General features: G+C 42.6%; 1 protein-coding gene across 6 annotated transcripts in view; it reads right to left on the bottom strand.

Annotated features, from left to right (window-relative positions):
• LOC122775744 (membrane-associated guanylate kinase, WW and PDZ domain-containing protein 2-like) overlaps positions 1 to 14296 on the bottom strand; it is a 113981-nt gene that overhangs the window by 3283 nt on the left and 96402 nt on the right. Inside the window, exons 12-22 of one of the 6 annotated variants that reach the window (XM_044035871.1) lie at positions 14249 to 14280; positions 12507 to 12699; positions 12281 to 12396; positions 10539 to 10731; positions 8742 to 8981; positions 7334 to 7519; positions 6295 to 6610; positions 4304 to 4523; positions 3705 to 3848; positions 3150 to 3288; positions 1332 to 1442 (exon numbers count right to left, since the gene is read on the bottom strand). In XM_044035871.1, the coding sequence (XP_043891806.1) occupies positions 1381 to 1442; positions 3150 to 3288; positions 3705 to 3848; positions 4304 to 4523; positions 6295 to 6610; positions 7334 to 7519; positions 8742 to 8981; positions 10539 to 10731; positions 12281 to 12396; positions 12507 to 12699; positions 14249 to 14280 (1841 nt within the window). In that variant the 3' untranslated portion in view covers positions 1332 to 1380. The remainder of the gene's footprint in view (positions 1 to 1331; positions 1443 to 3149; positions 3289 to 3704; positions 3849 to 4303; positions 4524 to 6294; positions 6611 to 7333; positions 7520 to 8741; positions 8982 to 10538; positions 10732 to 12280; positions 12397 to 12506; positions 12700 to 14248; positions 14281 to 14296) is intronic. The other 5 variants (XM_044035870.1, XM_044035872.1, XM_044035867.1 and 2 more) reach the window with 5 other exon arrangements.

Genomic DNA, 14296 nt, shown 5'->3' with positions numbered 1-14296 from the left:
GAGATGAAAACAGAGCGGCACGACCAGCATGCACATGCGTACAGAGAGAGAAGGAGAGAGAAAGAAAGATGTACGTAATAACACAGTGCCGCATCACATCCCGAGAAATGACAGGCAAACCTGCATGCATGTAGAAAACCCCTGACCATCCTGGCCTCTATATTGACGTCTATAACTTAAATGTCCAGTGTTTAAGACTCCTTACCGTCAACCCACACTTTACCAAGCCCATCAGGGAACTACGGTGGCCTTCACATACCAAAAATGACGTTGTTCTTCTTCAAAAGTAAACTAAACTAAAGCTCCCGCTTCAAAATGCAAAATGTACACTCAGGCTGCTGAATGAACACAAGATGGCGGCCTCTATGAAGCAAGGCCCTTAACTAAGACCTAAACTTATTATTAAGGCAGGGATAATATGATACTGTCACGATCAATATTCTCAGTATTGTATTGTGATTCGATAGTATTGATACTGAAATTGTCTCCTTTAACCAAAATTGAAGGATACATTCATAGAGACAATAATAATCCATAGTCCATATTTCCTAAATGAATCACAGTCAGTCTGATATATATTTAGATTGTATGAGACATAACATGTAGAACTGAATGTTTTTGTTTTTCAGGTAACTGCTACATAAAAAAAAAATTAAAATACAATAAATACTTTTATTTATTGTATTGACTGGAACATTGCTCTAGTAAATCCAGACGGCTGTTAAAAGGTTGGGGTACGACTGAAATCACCTATGAAAAATGTATTTTTATTATGAATCCAGGGTTCAATGAGCTTGTGCAGTAAGAACATGAAATAAAATAAAAAGCTGGGACAAGATTAATAGAGATGATCAAAAGAGGACACTGAATAGCAGAACTTCCAACACCTTTTGAGAAGGATTGGTAACTTGTCTGGAAGAATATTGTCCTTAAAATCATTTAAAAATGTGTTCCATTCCTGCAACTACAATCTACACACTGGACCTTTAAGTATCCGTGACTACAGATGCAGACATGTGACAGATTTATTCACAGCTTCAAAACACTGAACATATTTTCGGCTGTGTGACAACCTAATCCTGTGTGGACTGATGTCACACAGTCTAACCCATAGCTTTGCTCACGATGACATCTGCAAGGTCATTTCATACAGTTTTTTCTTCTTTTCACCACAACACAGATGACAAACACACACATAACAGCCGCTCTTCTCTCTCTCTCTCATGCATTAAACCATGAGCATGCACACACCACTGCCTGTCTACACGACACACATACAGAGAGCACAGAGTAATCAGTATGAAGAGGGAGACATGCAGTTTTTCACAAACCGTGTCTTTAGAGTGGCCCATTAGGAAGAAATAGGGGGAGCTTAGTGTGTCACCTTTCATGCACATGGATAGGTTGGGAGGTACCATTCCTGAGGGAAGGCAAGTAAAAGCCTATACCAATCATTAGACTTAAAGCAGAGGGGTTAAAACACACGACGGCTTATTATTCCACTGTCTTATGCTTTAGTTCACATCAGACAGGTTTAAATGCATGTGACGGAATAGAAGAACAGAAGTGCAGAAAGATATTAATGCATGTTATTAGATTAATTAGAGTAAAACACACAGCATTTGTAGGAAGAGATTTTCTTTTGTGGAACTTTATATCAAATCAGAGTCATTTGGGCTCAGTCCAGATCTGATATTAACATCTTTCCTGAGTGATCCAATCATAAGTGGACAGTGTATGTCCAGTGTATGTGTGGATCTGTGTCTGTGTATCCATCCCTCCATTTTGTACTGCTCTATCCTCCACAGGAGTGTTGTGGGAGGGGCTGGAAAGGCTGGGTCCACCCTGGACAGGTTGAGTGAATCAAAGCTCTATGAAATAAGACTTTAGAGCTCCAGTGCAGAACTTCTAGCATCGATGAGGAAGTCTGAGTCATTACCAGTCCACTGCCAGTGTCTCCACATGATGTAACCCCCCACGCCACAGCACTCGCTCCCCGATGTTTATTTATAGCTATTTTTAACTCTTTGTCGCATCTTTTCCACCTCGACGGTGAGAGAACAAGACAACAGTGATTGAGCTGAGCGGTGAGCACACAGAGCAAGGACTCTGCGGTGGAGAGAGTCGTCTTTCAAAATGGAAGGTCAAGGATTCGATTCCCATCTCTGCTAATCTATATACCAATGTGTCCATGGGCAAGAACTTAACCACAAGTTGCTCGTGTGTGAATTGGTTTGAAAAAAGTGTGACGTAGATATAGACGTGTTGTATGAATGGGTGAATGGGTAAAGCAGCTTTGAGTGGAAATTAAGACTACAGAAGTGCGATATAAATACTGTAACGTTACGTTTATACAGCTACAACACAACATTAAAATATGATAAATAAGATGTTTAAAAGGGGTAAATATTGATAAAAATGTGTTGAATATATAATTTCTTTCAAATGTTGTACAGTTTATCTTTATGTGCTACAGAGTTTCCTTGTGATGTCATAAACAAGCAGAGAAAGCACCACGTTTACATCAAGAGGCGCACACGGTAACTGTCTATGTGTTTCATTGTCGTTGTACTTATATAAACATCTACGTTTGAGAGGCAGGGATGTACACTCATACCTTTATGTTTTTATTTTAGTTTTCTGTGTCGATGGTGTCCAAAGTGTTAGATGAGAAAGTGAAATAAACTACCACAGACAGATTAGTATGAAACATGGTCATTGTTGAACCAGCGTGGCAACAAATACAGACCATTTACCATTTACTCAAAGAATGTATTTTTCTGATTCTGTATGTTTCTTACCGACAACAATCTATAGCTCATAAACAAGCTGCTGGAAGTAAATATAGACTGAGTGCAGCTGCCACTTTGATGGGTGAGTGACAACGACGCCTGGAAAAAAGAAATCATGTGTCGATCAGTGATAATATTGTGAAGTGGAAAAATACAGAGAAACTGTGGAGGCGAACGAGGTGATCTGTGGCCACATGTTTCCCCAAACCACCCACAAATGTGCTTTTTTGTGGTCAGGTATGAAGACGCGCTTGATACGCATGTAAACCAGTACTTAGCACAGTCCACTCATGATGGGCTCACTCAGGACGGATGTTAATACCAGGTGTGAACAGAGTCTTGGGCAGTTCAGCTCACCATATTCTGGCACCTGTCCTGTGCCTCTCTTCAGCAGCAGCCTGACCCTCCTGCCTCCCGCTTTGATCAATTCGATGGCACGGGCATGAGTCATGTCTCGAGTGCTGTCCCCATTAATCTCTATGATCTGATCTCCCACCTGAAGGAGGAGGACACAGAGAGGACAGGGTCAGTGTCTGTCAAACTGCATTCATCCACACAAAGTTGGCTTTTCTCCACGACCACTGGAGCAACTACTGAGTGCCACTAAGTGCCTTGTTCAAACGCACTTAAACAAGCGTGTCTGAGGGAAAGCAGAAGGTAACGCCATCAAGAGCACTTACTCACTTTCTCCATTTTCTAACCTCTAAGCCCTGCCTGCCTCATGAGGGAAATGCTTGTAAAGGTATAATCCATGTTCTGCTAACATTTAAAACACCATTATCCTATCAAGTGTCACATTGTTTGAGATAAACTGGAACTCATTCTCATGTTGTTTATGGGCAGTTCGTCCAATAATCTCTCAGAGAGCATGTCAACTTTTGAAAATTGTCTTCATCATCTTCATCTCCTCACCCGCATCCTCCCGTTTCTTATGGCAGGACCGTCCTCAGCGAGGCGCAAAACAAACAGGTCCATCTTATACTCTCTGCCCCCGCGGATACTGAAGCCGAAACCTTTCGCACTTTTCTCCAGCTCCACTGTGAAGTAATCAAAGTCCTGCAGGAGAGAATTTACAGAAGAGTAAACAACAGTGTGTGACCATACTGAACGGAAAGACTATAAGGACTTGGTAGAACGTCTGCAGAACTGGAGGTAACCCATTTTGTGGTCACTTTTAAGTAATTAGAACTAGCCGATTATTTATTTCAGTGGTGGATTATTTCATATTATTGTGATTTTGGTTCCAAAACGAAATTTTTACATCTAAAAGTTTATTTGACCAACTTAGTTTCTTGCATTTAATATGCAGTTTAGTCTTTATTTCTTAAATTTCATTTAAGGAACGTTGCTATTATATTTTATAAGATGGAGGAAAAAAAGAAAATTAGCCAAAAGACATAATCTTTGCATATTGACCACAGGATGTCCTGGCTTCTGAAGATTGCCATGTTGGCTGACCCCACAAAAAAATGAGAACTTCCTGCTCAAACTAGCGTTTGTCTGATCTTCACCTGTGGTCTGAAGTCAGCAGGGATCCCCAGTGGGAACTGTGCAGCTGCAGGATGCTGTCTGAAGTCCAGCAGACCGGGTGGGTGTCTGTAGTCCAGAGTGGGAGGCTGGCGATAATCGGTAACCGGTGGGTGGCGATAATCGACTGGAGGTTGCCTGTAATCAGTGAATGTAGGGTGACGGAAGTCAGGTTTGACATCCTGTCTGGCTTTTACCTCTGACCTGTGAGAGTAATAAAATTAATAAAAAAAAAAAGCAGCTTAGTTTACCACATGAAAGATGAGAGTATGCAGCCAAGGACCATCACCAGGAAAAAAGACAAAAATATCACTCTCTGTTGTAAAACTTTTATCAGAATCCCACTCTTAAAATGGGCACACACACACACACACACACGGTAAAGGGTCTGATCGCCAGGTTCCTGCATTATAGACGTGAAATGTAGGTAAATTATTCACTGACTTTGCAAGAGCTGAGTGGTTGTTATGCAACAAGGTCGAAACCAGCCTGAGACTGAGAGTCAGAGCGGGACAAAAGTTGTTGCAGGTTTTCTCTTGAACGTACTGTCATGCAAGGAGAGGATGGCACACGCTGACCTAAACACAGTCTCATATCTGCCAATGTTTGAAAACTCACGCTTCTTTTTCCAGTTACTTAGACACAAATAATAATCATTATTTATATAGCATATTTTTGACAGTGTACCAAATTCCCAGTCAGGCACAGTGAGGGCAGCCTCAACTGCTGTTAGCTTAGCTGCTCTGTGAGCAGTTTCATACTAAGATGAGACATGATATAAGTGTTTGTAATTGTTCATTCTTGTCAAGTTTAATGACGTTAGTTTACACATATTGCATCTCAGGTTCTGGTTTGTAACATTCCCTTTTATTAAGTGTGTATTTCTTTGTGAGCCTTATGCTAATTAAGGAGCTAGATGACCAGTTGAGCTCGTTAGCACAAGCAGAGTCTTGTGTGTTGTAACCTTTCTTGTTAAACTGAACATATAATTCCTTTGAATTGTGAATGGCATACTTTTATGAATCAGAGGAAGCTCTTGAGTTGTTTTACTAATTGTATTTAAGTTTGGAAGTAATATTCATCAACAGCATTTCTAATATTAGTTATTTCACTGTTGGCTGCGCCTTATTTTGCATTCTGTTTGTTTGCATTTCAGAAACCGCAGGAAACAGTTAAGAACTATATGCTGCTTCTATATCATCAATGCTTCTAATCGGGGCTCCCAGGGTGAAACAAGCATGCACTAGACCGGCACCTGCTTCAGCATAGAAATTCATTATAGACAGACAGCAAGGAAACAAAATCCAGAACACCAAAAGTCAAAATAAAAAGCAAAAGAGAAAGGGTTAGAAACCCTAACCAATCTGTCAGCCTTATCTGCACAGGTTAGAAGTTTCAAAGTTGAAAGGCCCAAATGACAAAAGCGTGGGATCCTTTAGATTTAAAGCTTTACTGCCTAACTTTAAACATAAGCAAATGTCCACTACATTCAAACCACTGTCAAATGTTTGATCCCAAGAAAGATGGAGGCAATTGCGCTAGTAAATGACTGAAATCACCTATGAAAAATATATTTTTATTATGAAATATATTATCTTGTTTAAAAAAACGTATAAAAGATAAATGCTTTATATCCCCACCCGCCCTTGCACTGCTGCTTCATACACATAAATGCTCCCTCAGTCAAGTCTGATAGTTTTACTTGACAGAGCCTGCTGTCAGAAGAAGGAAGCAGCATACAAATAATGTTATATTGTTTCAAAAATCTATAGAAAATGTGCACTGCAGCTTTATGTCTCAGCTTTGGAACAGAGAAAAGGAACCCGCCCATGGATCTAAGGCTGAGTGCAGGCATATATGGCATCAGTATCTGCTGTGTAGTTCGGGGACAGATGTGTTGTCTGCTCTTAAAAACGGTTGGAGGGAAATCTCACAAACGCTTCCTGCTGAGACCAAACAAGAATGTCTCTCTTACCTGCCGTCGTGAAGGTACAGCTGTGGAGGGAGGCCAGAGGGCTGGATCACCGGGCTTTGCTGGTTCACAGCTGATGCAGGATGGGAGGTTGCTGGTGCAGGAGGCCCAGCCACTGTTTGACTTGTCTGAACGAGTGCCTGGCCGGGCTGGACAGGTGCTTGACCTGGCTGTGCGGCTGTTTGGACTGGCTGAGGAGCTGCTTGGCCAGGCTGGATGCCTCCTTGGCCTGGCTGGGCTACAGGACTGGGCTGGGTCTGTGGGCTGTGTTTCTGGGTCAAGGGGCTCTGCTTCTCTGAGCTGGGTCCAGAATGGGAACCTGTGTGTTCACAGAAGGTGAGACAAGAGTTCACCTGAGTTCAAAAATGTCAGACTCTGACGGGAGGGGTTTGGAAACTATTTAAAAAGAACAAGTCTGCACCACTGCTGTTGAGTTATTTTAATATATTTAAGAAAACCGCATTATTATCTGCTGAATAGCATCACCTTTTTATGACGCACACAAAGACTCTACGGTGTCTCAGTGTCATGAAAAGAACAGTGCAGCGGTTTATTGAGAATGTTGACTTTTTTTCTGTACTTCACATCGCACAGTTTGTGTTTTACTCTTAAAAAACAAAAATGATACATAATGGTATATCACCATATAATGCTTTATTTCACACTGCCATTAATGTCACAACCTTCCTTTAATACAAGGATCAGTGTTGTATGACTTTCGTTTTCTTGGTTGCTTAAACATCTAATTGTGATTTTCCAGCAAGATATTTCATCTGCAATTTCATTTGGGACATAATTAATCGAAGTCAGGGTTCAGTTCAATATTCATTGTATAACAGATTTAAAATGTGACAGAGCATTTACCACAGGACATGAATTACTCTGATCATGTATGTGTTATATTTATAGAAGATAGTACAATCAAAAAATAGAAGAATTCATTTGCAACCTTTCTTTGTTTTTTGTTTTTATTTAAGAGTGATTAACTGTTCATTCATACTCAAAGCTCACATTGAATTCCATGTCACACACAAACACTTACCCTCCTCTGGTATAATGTGCAGCGTGACTGTGAGTCCTGCATCTTTAATGAGCTTGACGATGTCTGCGTGCGGCATACTGATGATGGACTGTCCGTTCACGGCCAGGATACGGTCGCCCACCTTCAGCTTCCCACATCGGTCTGCTGGGCTGCCCTCGATGATCCGTCCAATTTTATGAGGCACAGCTGGAAAGAGGCGAGAGCAGAGCGGTGGGTCAAACACAGATGATGCAGACAGACGTTAAAACTGAATTTTAAATCTATGAGCCTCACAAAACCTTCCTTGTTTAGAATTATGCAGACTGAGACAATATAAAACACGAGTGGAGTGGAGCAGATGTTGACTGTGTGACTGACACGAGACGGAATAGTTGAGGTTTCTAAAAGTGTGGTTGTATCGTTAAAGCCAGGGTGGGAGATCATTTTCTGGAGCATTTTTTTAACGATATTGCTTAAAATCCTCTTCATAACCTTAATGAATGCATTGCCACCAAAATGTGAAACGTCAGTCAGCTGTGGAACGGGGAGTCCTGTAAAAACACCATCATAGTGAACGGCCCAAACATATGAATTGGATTATTAGTATCATGTCAACAGATAATCAGTTGACACATCATTTATATCATCTGTTTTCCACTTTAACTGGCACACATTTACAGAAGTGACAGGCTAATTAGGAGCAGATAGTCAACTAATAAGATGATGCTGGCATAATATACAGTGAAGAAGTTAAATGTTCAGAATTTGTTGAAGCACAACCTGTAGTCTTCTGGCAGTTAGTTAATGATACCTAGTACCTATTAGTAACAGTGTGTCAGCAATCAAAATTAAAGTGCTACCATCGTTTGTGACACAAACCCACCACATGGGGCAGCAGTGGACTTTTCTCTCTCATGTGGGACAGTGAGTGACATAAAAACATCAACCATATTCTCCAGATATATAGTTAAGCAGGTGTAGTGCAGTTGCTTTAATACCTTTGTTGAAGGTAAAACGTTACTATACATTATATAAACACATTTCAGAGGACCTTAACTGTCCCTTGCGTGTGTGTAATCCAGAACAAAATGACTCCGTTTGTTAACAGATTAGTTCTTCTAACCCTCTGAATCATAAATTAATACAAATAAAATCTTTACATGAAGTAAAATAAACAAATGAATGTCAGTTTGACCCCAGATAATGAGACTGTGGATTAAGAGTGGAAACACTACTCAAGTTAATTAATTGATCGGGGAGATGAAGCCCACTGGTTATTAGTAAAACAGATATAATGGACGTGAGGCTTCTGACCATGTTCTACACAGCACTGGGAAAACAAGAGATTTCTTATATGTGATCCTCATGATCCTCGGTCATTACGTCTGTCAAGTCATCCGTGTACAATCACAGCCTTCGGGCAACTCACTGATGACGGTGGCGTTCTCCGGTCTGTTCAGGGAGCTGATGATGACGAAGCCAAAGCCCTCATTCTCCTTGCGGTGAATGACCACATCACTGGTTTGCAGCGTGGATGCCTCTGGAGGAGAGGTGACAGCGGGGGCAGTAGCCGCCGGAGGTCCCGACGCTGAGGCCGCGTCGCTGCGCGGGGAGCTGTGCTGTGTCGACACCGAGCCTGGACTGCGGCCGTTCACTGGACACGGTTCACCTGTGGAGGCGGGAACGATGGGGCAAGTCAACGTGACTACTGTGGCTGTCAGAGGACAAATATTTAACAGTTTCATTAAATCATTATAAAGCACACCGTGTGACATGGATCTGATAAACTTAAAGTATGATGCAAGCAGGCTGTATGATGATGACATCGACTGAATCACAGGCTGTGACACATGTCATCGGCTGCAACACAAGTTGGCAACGTCATCTACAAGCACCAGAGGTAAACAGCAACAACAGTGGTGAACAGCAGGAGAATATGAATTACGCTCTTGCAATCACTTATGTGTGCATATAAAAATGTAAAGAAGAGGCTGTGAATCCCATGCACACACAGATTCTCACAAGCTGCTGTTAGCTGCAAGAACGTGACAGTGGCCATGTTTAAACGTCTCTCACAGGACAAAGAAGGAAGGAAGTTAAGTCTGGTTGAATTCAAACACTCTTTTCTGACATTTTCCTTCTTCTACTTCTAATAATAATTTTTGGACAGGCTGTACAATGAGGGGTGTCATGCTGCCCTCCACAGTTTGACACTTTAGATTAGGGAACACATATTCACCATTAACTAGGTGCTAACTAACATGTGTAGCATAAGTAGCATACCAGACCTTTATTAGTAATTATTAAGCACGTATTAACAGGAAATATCTTAATTCATGTCGTAATAGAGGTAGAATAAGGTTATGTAGAGTAAGGTGTTAATACATGCTTAATAATTACTAATAAAGGGCTAGTTTGCTATTTATGCATGTTAGTGAGCACCTAGTTAATAGTGAATATGTGTTCCCTAATCTAAAATGTTACCGAAAGTTCTTCTCATCCTCTCTCCTCCTCAGTCTCATCGGCTTCATCGCAGCTCCAGCTCAAAGTTCTCCACCCAACTGGAGTTATTTGGGGCGAAGCCATTGTTTGTTTGGGTAGAAAACTTCTGCTTCACAATGCAGAATGCAGGCTCTGTTTGGTTTGATCAATTGGGCTGAAGATAAAGCAAAAACCCCTAACCTTCAGTACATGTAAAAGGTAAATTCTCCAGCTACGGAAACCATACTGTTTCTATTTCAAACTGATATACACTTTACACAAACATACCCGTGGGTAGTACATTCGATATCTGCTGATAAACACACAGAACCTTTAAAAACGTGTTTTCACAAAGGAAGCTTTTGGAGAAATCAGACATCCACATTCAACAGCACGCTTCATTGACAGAGAGTCCCTGCTGCAGGTGAAGTCTAACTGTGCTCGTCTGCTTATTTGACAGGTAAGACGCTCGTGTAACCACACGCCCTTACAGCTGTATTTGCTTTTCCAAAGAGTCCAAATAACAGTAAACAAAGCATAGATGCATGCATGCATGATCTCCTACTCCAGAGAAGATGCGTGGGTGAGAAGAACACGCTGAACCCACACACAGATTGTCAGCATGTGTGCCCTGACCAAGTCATCTCTTTTTTTTTTCACTCTGATGCCGGTGAAATGTGCAGCGTGTTCCTCGGTCTCTGGAAGTGTGAAACAAACAAACAAACAAACAAAACAATGAACTCACCAGGCATTTGCACTCTCCTCCTCACAGTCAGGCTGACTTGTCCGTTGCGAGCGGCTGCATGCATCAAGTCTATTACGTATTTGTGTGGTTTCCCAGCAACCACGTTTTTGTCCACAGAAATGAGCTCGTCCCCAGGTCGAAGCCGCCCGTCGCGCTCAGCGGGTGTGTTCTCTATTATGGCCCCAATCACGATCTGTTCAAAGACAATCAATATTAGCAGCATAGACGGCGAGAGCGAGACAGAGACGCAGTGGAATCACACTGTCGTATTCTGTCTGCATCACAGTTTGCATGCTTTTGTACACTTGCACACGTTAGCAAGGCGTTATGTCAGTATGGGCGGAACTGAGCAGTTAGACGGTCAGTGTGTGTGTGCGTGTGTGTGCATGGCCCGGGACACACTGGTCCGACATTTGGCTGACAACCAATCACAGCGCTGCCTCAGGTTTGCGTGTGTCGTCCAACACCTTATCAACTACAGCTGACGAGCAACAAGCGCATGCACTCTGCACCAGTGTGAGAGGAATAAATCACTTATCTTTACCAGAAGGGGGCAACAATCTGCACTCGTCATTCATTCATTCATTCATTTTCACCTCCTTATCCTCCACAATAGGCAAACACGCAGAAACGAACAACCATTCACACCTAGTGTCATTTCAGAGCGTCCAAATAACATCTGCATGTTTTTGGACTGTGAGAGGAATCCGGAGAACCCGGAGAAAACCCACACACAGACCCGGGAGAACATTGTAAGGCCCTCAGTCCAACCGGGACTCCAACCGGCAAAATTGCTGTGAGGCAACAGTGCTAGCCACTATATCGCCAAGTGACCCTGTACTCGTCACAGTCAGCAGTGGTACATACAAACTGCAGTGTTTGTTTACACTGTCACTCGGTCATCACACACACGGACAGACTTGTGACAGCAAAATTATTTATCATGATGATAAATTTAACTTTATGTCAGGAAATTGAATGAGGACGGTGTGGAAGAAGGTTCATATATGAGCCTAGAGGAGCCTCTATATGAGGTGTGTAACCTCCATGTCATGGATGACGTTCACACATCAATGTGTAGCGCATTCATGTCACACTTCTTTATTTCATACACACTCACACGCTTCCGGCACAGTCGTCAGGAGCATCGTGGGGGTTATGTGTCTTGCCATGTAGGCTACCGAAGCTGGGAATCAAACCCACAACTCACTCTACCACTGACCCACCATGGTCCCAAACATGTAAACATCTTAGCCTGACTAAAATTGTACAAATGTCAGCCTAACACACTCAGATAATGTGAACACTATTACATTTATACACAAACTAGAGGAGGAAAACAGCAAGATAAACGTGATCAAATCCAGATTGGTGCATTTCTGGAATGACAATGAGACTGAGTGTATGTACTGCCAGCTCAAATAAATGAATATCTCAAAGTTCAAGGATAGTCAGAGGACTCAGAAATCATCCAATACTAAAAAGCTGAAGGGGCATATTGCCACCCAGCAGAGTGGAGGCTGCCTAAATAAATCAATTCCCTGCTAGTGTTTGTATTCTAGGACTGAACAGTGTCGTCGAGCTACAACCATAGCTTTAGTTTGCATCCCATACAGATGGCGTGTCCCGGGCCTGTGAACTGTGACTGAATGAAGAGTGTGAGATGAGGTTAGGTGTGGGTCAGGCGAGGTTGGTGTATATGCGGTCAAAAATGTGTGATGTCCAGCCCGTCCCATACGAGCCTTGTCACGGGCGTCCGGACTCACAGCCTGCACGGCCTCGTCTCCGCCCAGGATGCGGAAGCCGAACCCAGTCTTCTCCCTCAGCAGGTGCACCTCCACCTCTTCATACTCGGGACCTGACACACACATATTACAGGTGGATTACAGGTGGATTACGGGTGGATTACGGGTCACCATGTTGAGATGCTCTCTGTGCTCTGGACTATACTGTAGAACGTGAACTCACGTCTGCTTTCGTAGATTGCCCTTGACTTCTCATAAAGGTCGTAAGGATCAGGTTTGTTGAGGTCGAAGCCCTCAGTCGAGTCGGGCACGGAGGTGCGGTGCTGTGGCTGGTTTGGGAAGGGCGTGCCCGGCGGCAAGACTGCGCCAGACAGGTTTGCCTGGGGGCTGCCGTGTGGGTCCCACTGGTCAGTCAACTACAAGGAAAACAGCAGAGAAAGATTTAAAACTTGAACTTGAGAACTTGATTTCTATGCACAACAATCTTCTTACAAGTGTCGGCTGGATCAATAAGAGTTAGGAAAATAGAAAAAGCACGACTAAAAAACATGTCACAAAAACAACAGGAGTGAATCAACAAAACTTGTTGACTAGAAATTCGATTTTCCATTCTATTTTAACTAAGCAGCAACAAGCACAACGTGCTGCACAAGAGACAGACGCTATTTGTTGTGTGGTCGCTAAAAAGCAGGCAACTGTGTGTAGTATGGTATAGAACTGTGTATGTGGTCTGTACTACTTCATAGCTGCCTGGTGTCATTTACTTGTGATTTAATGGAGGTAAAAATCTAAGGTAAAGGTCAAATCTATCTATCCATCTATCCATCTATCTATCTATCTATCTATCTATCTATCTATCTACCTACCGCGGGTTTAGGAGCAGCTCTGCGTATTTACATTTTCCAGTCTGAGGACGAGAGGATGAGAGGCCAACACTGTCCCGACATCTCAAATGCAAATATCGGTGTCCATTTTGAATGTTAATGCTGTGGATTTGCATATTTAACATATCGCCCCCTTTAAGCTTAATTTCCTTGCTCCTGTGACTCTGTAAGATTAGCCATGATCGACCTTTTGAGGCCACAGCACTTCAAACTGTGGAGCGCTTTGGCCGTTTCATTAAGGCCTGCTTATTGAATATTCTGTAACGTGTGACTTGCACTTTTTTACCAGGGAGGGACGAGCAGATCCGACCCTCAGCAATGGTGTTGGGCAGATACTGAGCCATGTATCTGCTCTAAAAAAGTCAAAACAGCCTAAACATCACATAGATGCTTCAGTTAGCAACAGGCTGTAAAGAAGGACACACGCACCGACATTTCTTTCTTTCAGCTTCTCCCCCCTCTAGGCAGCAAATGATCTGCATATTTGATTTGGCAGAGATTTTTTTACGCCTGATGCTCTTCCTCATGCAACCCTCTCATTTCTCCAGGCTTGGTAATGGCACTAGGAGTAACAACCCTCCAGTTACAAGCCCAATTCCCTTCCGCTTTACCATGGGCTGTCTGCATGTCATGTGTTTGAAAATGTGAGTGGAGAATTCACACGTTTGTCACGTTCGCTATGTGCAGTTAATTCAAGATAAAAGAAGACGAAAAATCAAAAGAGAGGAGTGTCATTTTTGTAAAAAACAGTAACTTACTGAGTAACTTACTAAACATGAAGGAGTGGTGATTGAACAGTATCACAGGTGCAGTTTCACTGTGAAGCTCCTGGCTGGTGAGATATGATGCGATCAAACTAATAATCGGGTCAGATGAGGCCGGTTCCTTTCAAAATAAAACCAAAAACAAACCCCTCGGAAGCGACGCAACATGACTGACAAACACGCATCTCCTCGGCTGCTATCGTACCTTTCTGCTTCCACAAACAAATAACAGATGGACATTTTCTCTGCCTGCCTCTCCTTTTGTCTCGCACACCCACACACAACAAGCAGACACACATTTGCTTCAATCACTCTACCTGTTTGGAGGCTTTCCATGGAGAGATGTGGCCTGAGGAGGGAAGAAA

The sequence above is a fragment of the Solea senegalensis genome, linkage group LG10 (genome assembly GCF_019176455.1).
Source record: "Solea senegalensis isolate Sse05_10M linkage group LG10, IFAPA_SoseM_1, whole genome shotgun sequence".
Lineage (NCBI taxonomy): Eukaryota > Metazoa > Chordata > Actinopteri > Pleuronectiformes > Soleidae > Solea > Solea senegalensis.
The sequence above is the reverse complement of the archived record's forward strand: the minus strand, read 5'-3'. Positions and strand labels throughout refer to the sequence as shown.